Consider the following 10,148-nt stretch of genomic DNA (forward strand, 5'->3'; position numbering starts at 1 on the left):
GTTTGTAGAAATTTGTGAAAATAATGCACTGTTATATGAATATCATTTCTTACAGTCTTCTGTACCCCGAATCAACAGACCAACACGATAACGAGTCCAATTGTAATAATACAAAAAACCCTGCCGATTAAATTTACAACACAATGCTTGACGCTATTTTACAGAACTAATGGGTTTGTTAGAAACAATACAAGGAGTGGTCCAAGTAATGCACGATATTATTACTGACTACATACTTTTCTCGTTTATTCAATACACACCGAACACGATAACGAACCCGAACATAAAAAAACGGAATATAAAAAATAATTTTCTCGAAAATATGTCAACCAGACGCTACGAAAGTGTAAACTTGATCTGAAGTTTGACATTTTGAAGCTATTCAGCAAATTTCATATTATTCCTAAAACACTAAAAAGAAAAAAAGTGTGGAAAACTGAAGTGGGACAGACAGACGGACGGAAGGACAGACGGACGGACGGACCCAGAGGAAAGCTATAGTCCCCTCCGGTGAAAACAGGTAGGGGACTAACAAGAAGGTTGCTAACTTCGTCTGCAAGCGGAAAGGCACTGCCAATGAATATTTGTTACAAAAAAAATGATAAAATTAAAACTTCCAAGAATAATTAAGTATCTAAATAAAAGGCGGAAGTGTGTAACAAATACAAAAAACGTCCTGATAGTTTAGAGTTATCGAACATTGCTGAGGACCTGAGCAGTATAATGGTGAGATAATGGCATGCATAAAACAAAATAAACCATACAATCACGTATTCATAGGATTTATATTTTCCCTGCAATAACTACAAATACTCCATGCCTGCGGTTGAGAGAAACCCCAGAAAGGAAAGAAACCAGAAAAAATCGTATCATCTATGATTTTCAGCGTGCACGATTTATATAGAAACATTAATTTCAAATACTTTTTTAAGATGGTTTAATTTAATTTAAGTAAAATTATTTGACAGCTTATGACAAATAACAATTTATAAAATTAATTGTCAAGAGCCTTGCGTTTGTTTCATTGTTAATCACAGACCCCTCAGTGAATCTGGTGTAGAAAATTGTGATCCTCTTTGTAGGATGTGTAAGGGAAAGTGAAGATGAAACAATTCCTTTTTTTCCTTTTCATCTTAATAATTATATCTTTTATAAAATACAATAGATGGTTTTTCATTATCATCAGTGGAATCTTTTTTTATTTTGAGTAAACGTCATCCTTATTGTATTTCATACAATACTATGGCAGGGTTCAATGTTCATAGAAATCATTTTTGATATATTTAATACCTGTGTATGAATGCTTATTTACTATTTTGATTATCTTTTGTTGTGTTTTTATTGGTAAATACACCGAACACACCGGCTTCATCTCACATTAAAGACCACCTCGCGCTGACACCCGTGCTTAAAAAATCGTATAATTTGCATTTCGATTGTTGTAAAATAATACATGAATAAAAGATATTTGCTTCAAAACTGAAATTAAATTTGACATGAATTTATAAAAGCATTTGGTCGCCATATAATTTTTGATCGCTCTTCAATTACACCTGTCTCGAACGTTACGGTCGGTCGCTTTTATTTTGATCGCTGCATTCAGGCTGCAAGGACTTTTAAAAGCATTTAAAACACACCGTATGGTTTATAACTTATGGGTAGGCGAATTTTCTGTTGAAATAATTATGTTGCAGAGGACAAAAAAGGGTATATCCTACATGATTACATAATTTTTATATACATGGGTAAATATTTCAATTAATACATAGAGAATAATGCATACGCTTTCCCATATCACAGGCAGTATCCGCCTGAGAATCCAATATCAGCCCATGGGCGAAAGACCGGAGAGATGATATTGGTCTCAGAATGTTTGTTTTGTTGTTTTTTTTTTTCTTCATAAAAATGTCATTTATCTTTAAAACTTTATAAATGATACAAAAAAAATTGATGGTATCCATGCACTTACAAAGTTATTGCAATTTTTGCAACGGTATATAATGGAATAAATGCCGTATACATGAGATCAAATAAGAAAAAAAAGTCCGTAATAATGCATCGGTGACTTCAACCCCTTTAGTTCTAGGTTGTGGGCAGTAGATCTCCGTGGAGCCACTCAGCCAATTAAGCAGATTTTTTCCCCGATTACGACAAAGAGCACACGGCGGATGTGACCGGTCAGCAGAGGATGTTTACTCCTCCTAGGCACCTGATCCTACCTCTATCTTTTTGAAGGTCCGTGTTGCTTTGCTTTGAATTTGTATTTCGTATTATGGATTTTTGAGGTGGTTCACGGTTTGTTATTGTCATTTTATCTTTGTTGTAACGTTCTGCGTTATGTAAATACTTCAAGAATAATTAAGTATCTATATAAAAGGTGGATGTGTGTAACACATACAAAAACGTCCTGATAGTTTAGAGTTATCGAACACTGCTGAGGATAAGAGATCGCTAATGTTAAGCCATGGACCTGAGCAGTATACTGCTGAGATAATGGCATGTATAAAACAAATTAAACCACGCAGCACAGTTAAGGCCGTCAATAAATTCCGTTCAGACAAAAAGTACGAGAAATGTGCATAATGACAGCACAGTGTAGGCCATTACAAACCTAGATAGTACTTATTAATTTATTACCGCAACGTTTTTCAAGATCTACGATATAACATTAAGTTATTTATAATTGACAGTTGTAAATTTTGACATGGTATTGCCCTTGCAATATTAAATTCTTTAAATGACCTTATTGGTTTTAAAAAGAACATGCCAGTTGAATTAAAGTATATGTGTTTTCATCACAAAAAATGCCGATATTTTTATATGCCTCCTTAACTGTACTGTGCATGCAATCACGTATTCATAGGATTTATAGTTTCCCTGCGATAACTACAAAACCCCATGCCTGCGGTTGAGAGAAACCCCACAACGAAAAAAAAGGAAGAAATTGTTTCAGTCCAATGAAAAGATTTTCAACGTGCAGGATTTATTCAGAACTATCAATGTCAGATTCGTTTTTATGTATGGTTTAATTAATTTAAGTAAAATCATTTGACAGTTTATGACAAATAATCATTTATTAAAGTGATTGCCATAAGTCGTACGATTGTTTCATTGGTAATCACAGACCCCTCAGTGAAACTGTATTTGAAAATTGTGATCCTCTTTGTAGGATGTGTAAGACCGGCTTGTTGGAGTTCAGAAGTCAGTGATATACAGAGGGTCAAGGTCTTACTTCTTGCAAAGTGAAAATGAAATAATTAAGTTCTCTCATTTTTTTCATTTTTTACATAATTTCTTTAAGTCGTTAACTATTGGGAAAAGATCCATCAAATCAATTAAATGAATTTTTTGAGTAATTGTAAGTATTCTGCTTCATTCTCATATACTTTGTTTCATCAAATAAAAAAATTACAACACGACTAGATATGCTTTACATTTTTCATGTAAAAGTAAAGTTTGCTACGAAGTTCAGGAGTCAAGATTTTAAAATACTCGCAAAATGATTGAGTTTTTAATAGGTGGGCTGTTTGTTTATATAGTTTGTTTATTTTCTACCCGGTATTACTGATAAGAGCTACTGGCATTTAATGACCCCGTTATATACATAACATCTTAATATCATGAATAACCAAAAAAAATGTGCAAAACATGTTTATTTCAGCGAGACAAAATGAATATGAAAAGTTAAAAGATAAGTATATCAACTAAACTTAACATTAAATATATGAAACTGTGCATCTGAATATGTATAATACATATCTCCTGCATGTATCCTGTTGTATTAAAATGACGAATGCGGGATTTTTATTTATCAAAGTAATGTTAAAATAAAAACCTAATAAACCACATTAGTTATGTAATATATTGGTAAAATTCTGCATAACATGATCATTTTAGACCACGAACGATGAATTTAGGCAATTAACCGACTAATCACAAAATTTAATCAGACGATTTTGAAAGTTTATTTCATGTGTACATGAGATGAAGTTTAGAAAAAATGTGTGCCTACCTTTTAATCGAAATATCAAGATGTTTACAAAACCTGATAGCGATACCCGTTTCGTTGTTTTAATACCCCATAAATTCATGACTACTCAGTAACTCAATTAGGCATCTGGTACATGCAGAACATAGTCACGTAGGAATTTGAGGCTTCCATTATATAACTATCAAATCTTCCATTTAGAGCCATTTTTAACTCCGACGCCGTACCGAAATGACGGGTTTCAGATGCACAGTAATATTTTGCGTAACAATTATTGCGCATGCTCAGGAAGTTCCGGTCCCACCTCGTCCCCAAGGGTACGTTTATGCTTACAGTCAATCCAACAATCTGACCGACCTGCAGCTTGACGCGTTTTTTGATCCGCTGTGTCCGGACAGCAAACAAGCCTTTCCTACGCTGCTTCAAGTGGCAAATCACTATGGACCGGATGTGCTGACGCTTCGTCTTCATATGTTTCCGCTTCCGTACCATAGGAATTCTTTCCTTGCATCTATGGTAAATATTAAATTATCTGTCATTTTTATTTATTAATGGACATATTTAGTTTGGTTTTACATTCGTCTTGTTGCTTTAAAAATTTTCATTATTGTTTTATTGTATTTCTAAGTTTCGACAATACATTCGTCTTTTTTTTGCAATACATAACATATAAAACTGTTTAATAGCCCCTTATAATATTTATTCATACCCCGATTTCTGATCACTTTTTTTTATTAAATCGATGATATAATATTTATTCATCAAATGAATACTAGTATTTATACATCTTTTTATTTATTTATTTATTTATTTATTAACTTATGCTCTTTTTTATTTATTTATTTATTTATTCATTTATTTATTTACTCAATTATCTATTGATCGGTTAATCAATTTAACCATTTGTTCATTTAATCATCCATTAATCTGTTTATTCAATTCTTCATTTGTTTGATTAATTATTGTTATTTTGACAGGGAACCGAGGCGGTCTACCAGTTAGCATCGTCTCCAAGTGCTGTGTTTGACTGGGTTGCCAAAATCTATGACAACATCTACCCACTGTCCAATGCACCCACCAAACACATGTCTGAAACAGATGTCACTAAGTATATATGTTCATTCTTCTCTTAATTCCACCATTAAGTCAATTATGTCGTCAAAATGCACCTAATTTTAAAACAAAAATTTGAGCCTTTTTATACTAATATATTTTAACGATAAATTCTAGTTTTGTTCATAATGTATGACTTGTACAAAAGTTGTTAGAAAAGTTCGCGGACAAAGTGATTTACGGCAAAATTATAGTGTACTTTGTAGGATGACGTATGTTTTGTTAGATGACTACCAGATGAAAAAAAGTATGCAAAAAATCATATCATTTTGAAGTTGTCTTCAAAAGATACAGCGATATTTATTTTGCATGAATTGGATTAACGGAGCATCATTTCATATTCAACGACGTCAAGTGACGTCATGCTACCGAAAGGCAATTTAAACCTGTCACTCTTTTTCAAAGTAAACACCTTTAAGTTCACACACTCTTCAGGCCATTTAACCCATTTATAAAACGCATGTTCACATCATTATTTGTGAAATTTTTCGTATAATGTCTTTGTGTCATATTGTATATCAATTAGGTCCGAAAATCTCTGTCCACACAGTTTGGACTTCAGATAAGAAAATAAAGCGAAAGCCATTGTTGCAAAATCCGGGCTGTATGGGGGGGGGGGGGGGTCGGGGTGCTGCAAGAGCTAAATATATCAGTATTTTCATTTTCAAACCTTCAATACCAAGTGTGTTTCCAATTGTAAACCTTTGTCCTCAAAAAATAGCAGCATCTAAGAACCTATTGGTATCCATCGGAGATTATTCTGCGTGCACACAAAATTTAATGACGACCAGGTGCTCCAAGGTATCGATTTACGTTAACGTTTTTGACACATTTTTCTACCGTTGGTCGACCATATTTGGCGATAAAATGGTCAGAAATTCTTCAATTTAATTGAAACTTTCACCAAATGACCTTCATAACTTTTGTGATATCATATGAAATATCGTTTATTTTTATGCGCTCAAACTGTACATTTTCTTAATTAGGAAATATGCGTACAAAATATAACACAATTAAAAACTGACATGCTCCGTGAAGCACATCTTCTCAAAATAATTAATCTGTATATTTTTTAAGGTGCATTTATAATAAACAAATCTTTACATATTTCTTAGAAAATACGTCAAGATTAAAGTTTCGCTGGTATCATGCGAATAGTCCGCTCACAATCGAACTTGTCCGCCAACTTTTTTAACAACCCTCGTATTTCTGGTTTCCAAACAAAACATGTTTGTCATTATGAACGCATTTCAGTGAATTTATCTTTTGAAGCATGCTTGGAGACATCGCTGCGCAGTTGGGCATACAAAAATCACAATTCTTACACAAGATGGTGGATGCATGGGTGGACATGAATATTCGAATGGATTGGAAGTACGGATGCACTCGTGAGTATTGAAAACTACCGAAAAAGGCATTGTGCATTAAGTGAAAATAAAAGTTGTACGAATAGATTAATCCGTAGGCGATAATTTTATCAATGCAATGAAATTTAATAGTTTGCACTCAAGTCGCCATCTTATTTTGTTATCAACTTAAAGTGCAATTACACACATGCAAAACATAACTCAAAATAACAGTAATTTTTTTTATTATGAAAGATACGATGATAAATAATTTTTACATATGTCAAATAAGTGATAATATTTTAGTTTGGGGACAAAAAATAAATAACTAAAATTTAAATTACATTGATAAAACAAGCTTCCATACAGGATAATATTTAAAAAGGTTATATTACATCTTGTCAGACTTTGAATGGTTTTTGCGTTGTTGAAAACAAGACAATTCTTGTAATCGTGTTATCAAAATACTATTAGAGTCAGACCGTTACATGCACAGAATAAACGTGTGTCATTCAGTCAAATGAATGTTAACTAAAAGATCTAAAAAAAAAAAGGAACCGAATGGCACTGTTCTGCAATCTTGTCAAATTTTAAATCTTCTTTTATGTACTTTTCATTCTTACATGTATTTGAGTAACTTTTTAATCTTCTTTCAGTAATTTTTTTTTCATTTACCTTACCTTTTTTTTGTCAGTCACCTTTCAGTTTTCTTTCAAACCTCTTTTTTCATTTTCCTTTTAGTCTACTTTTGATCCTTTTTTAGTCTTCTTACAGTCACTCTACAGTGTTCTTTAAGTCATTTTCAGTCTGCCTCTTTCAGTAAACTTTACAGCTCCTATCAAGCACTTTTCAGTCTACTTTCAGTCAATTTTTAGTCCTCTTTCATTTACCTTTTAGTTATTTTAGTCACGTTTTAGTCTTTTTTCACTCACACTTCAGTTTTCTTTACACCACCTTTCAGTCCTTCCTTTTAAGTCAACCTTCTAGCTCCTTTGAAGCATTTTGCAGTCTACTTTCAATCACTTTCAGTTACCTTTCAGTCACCTTTTAGTCTCCTTTCAGTCTAATCTTAGTCACATTTCGGTCTTGTTACAGCTACCGTTTAGTCTTTTTCTTTTAGTATACTTTCCAGCCTCTCTCAGGCATCTTTCTTCTACCTTCAGTCACCTTACAGTTAACTGATTTGCATTGTTTCATTCTGAGATATTTTTGAATACGATACAAATTTTTGAAATCCAGAGCAGTCAGTGTTTAATTTTTGCACTTTTATTTGATGTGGACTGTATTTCAGAGAAGTAAAGGGTTGGACACTGATGCAACTGGTTAAATGATGTTTTAAACAGAGTCTGATTAATTAACTTCGTTTGGTAGTAACTTATGAAATTTAGTTTTGAATTTTGAATTTTTTTTCTTAATAATTAAATTATAACTTTTTTAAACGATTTTTTTTTTTTGCATATCCAGGTGGAGTGTCGGGCACACCGCTGTACGCCATTAATGGCGTTGTCAAGGTTATTGACAAGGCGTGGTCTCTGACTGACTGGATTGGTGTCCTGGATCCGCTCGTTCATAAATCGGTAAGTCACGTTATTTTCAATGGAAATTACTTACCTATCTGTCTTTAACAGATTTTGCCAAATGATATTTAGTATATATTCAAAATCATTAATTACATTTAGTTTTATCAGCAAACTCATCAAATGTACTTATTATCAACATTTTGCAAATATATTGTATTCGTTCATTTTCACATTAAAAAAAATGATTATACACGGTTCTAAAAAGTACAAAGCTATTTCTTTTCAAAATTCGCTTTTATAAACATATGTTTTGATAAATATTCGGATTGAATCATCTATATATTGTTATTTTTTACATGATATTGAACTTTTATATTGACATCAATATTATCTGAATAAGTTTTGTTGAATTTCTTGATTTGGAATGAATTTTGATTTAATTTAAGGTCAAAGTCTCGTAAATGAAAGGGGACCACAGGTTCATACAATTTAAGATATAAATTCTTTCAGTGATGCTTCATAACAATAGCTTTGTGTGATACGGTATACCGGGGCTAAATGTTTGGTAAACACAATGAAAAATCCTGTTTCAAACTGTCATTTTCAATGAAATATGAAGGAATTGAGGAAGAAATTTCGGAGTTTTGTCCATTTTTGACTAATAAGATATATCTAGAGTGCCTACAGTCTCTCCCAAAACGGAATTAAACACATCTTGACCTCCTCTTTAAAATGATGTCAAATCAAATATAGATATCGGGATTACTTTTCCCATGATTTAACATAGAAATTATTGTTTAATTTTCAACATACAGTTAAACTTCAGTATCTCGAACACCGAGATCTCCATTACCAAAGATATATCGAGGTATACCTGTGGTCCCGGCCATTTTTACTATATAAATGATTTGAAAAAAACCCAGTATGTCGAACACGAAATTCCCGAATACCCCGCTTATCTCGAGGTAAATTTATGGCCCAAATCACTAAAAGACATGCGCTATCTCGAAGTCAAGTCAATTAAGCACCTCAAGAATTACACATTTCACATTTCTGTTACGCCGATTTTCCGGTCTATTGAACAGTATAGCACGTGCTATTCCTTTAAAGCCGTAAAGCACGGTAAAAAGATTTTTCAAATCAATTATGACGTCATATGGTTCTAGAACCAAAAAGAAACTCTGGAATTATTTACTAGATCTTGACCTTAACTGATTTTCAATTTTCCTATATTTTACTTTCCTTTTAGTATGTCTTCCATGTTCCAAACTGACGTCATGTGCACAAAACCATTGACAGATATGCCTGTAAATGTACATTTAAAGTAAGATAGAGATAAACAGCAATACATCATCTCTGAGTTTGTTTTATTTTTGTTTTTTGTTGATGTCCATTAAACGTTAAGGTTGTCAGTTTATTCGATAATGAATATACATGATTCACCAAGTACGGTAAATGATTTGAGAATGTTCAAAACAATCGTACCCACAGTACGATTTTTTTAAGTATTCGTAGACTTTCGCACGACACTCGCTCTGCACTCGTGCATATAGTCGCAATAAATCTTCGACATTCTTAGAAAAATCGCGAAACTTCGTAGAACTTACGTTGCTACGAATATTCTAAGATCTACCCCGAGTATTTTTCGAGTTTATGCGATTGTTTCTCAAGTCCTCCCCAAATGTTCTCCAAATAAATGGGAATGTAGTTCGAATTACTGCGAATACTATACGAAAACAGGCGATCGGGGGCGATTGCAATACGAGAGTTCTGCGAGTGAACTACGAGTAAGTACGAAAATACGAGCCAAGTCAGTGTTTCGTAATAGTACTCTTTTTTTGATCACTAAGTACATCGTCCAGTGACTATGCAAGTTACTTGCAGAACATTGTCTTTCAAAATTGTATATATAATTGTAATGTTTCATCTAACATTTTTTTTTTCTTCATTAATAATTTTCATGGTATAAATCAAAAATTACTGCTGCCGCTTTCATGATTATTAAATCATTTATGAACTATAACACACCAACGAACGATCTTCTTGTTCGTTTATAAATACAACAATTAATAAACGTCTGTCAGCAAACTATTAAAACATTTTTAGTCACAGTTGCAAACATTGTCTCCATATGGCATTCGTTGGTAATCTTAACCCACACTACGTGTACTTGTTTTCAAT

The 10,148-nt window shown here is 32.8% G+C and overlaps 1 protein-coding gene across 1 annotated transcript; it reads left to right on the forward strand.

The window, feature by feature from the left end:
• Positions 1-4,179: 4,179 nt before the first annotated feature.
• Positions 4,180-9,320, forward strand: LOC136275361 (uncharacterized). Its single transcript, XM_066084243.1, has 5 exons — positions 4,180-4,504; positions 4,966-5,096; positions 6,374-6,489; positions 7,912-8,024; positions 9,217-9,320. Exons 1-5 carry the CDS (start codon positions 4,220-4,222, stop codon positions 9,238-9,240), a joined length of 669 nt encoding a protein of 222 aa, XP_065940315.1. The 5' UTR covers positions 4,180-4,219; the 3' UTR covers positions 9,241-9,320.
• The last annotated feature ends 828 nt before the right edge of the window (positions 9,321-10,148 follow it).

Source organism: Magallana gigas, chromosome 1, assembly GCF_963853765.1.
Source record: "Magallana gigas chromosome 1, xbMagGiga1.1, whole genome shotgun sequence".
In the NCBI taxonomy this organism is placed as follows: domain Eukaryota; kingdom Metazoa; phylum Mollusca; class Bivalvia; order Ostreida; family Ostreidae; genus Magallana; species Magallana gigas.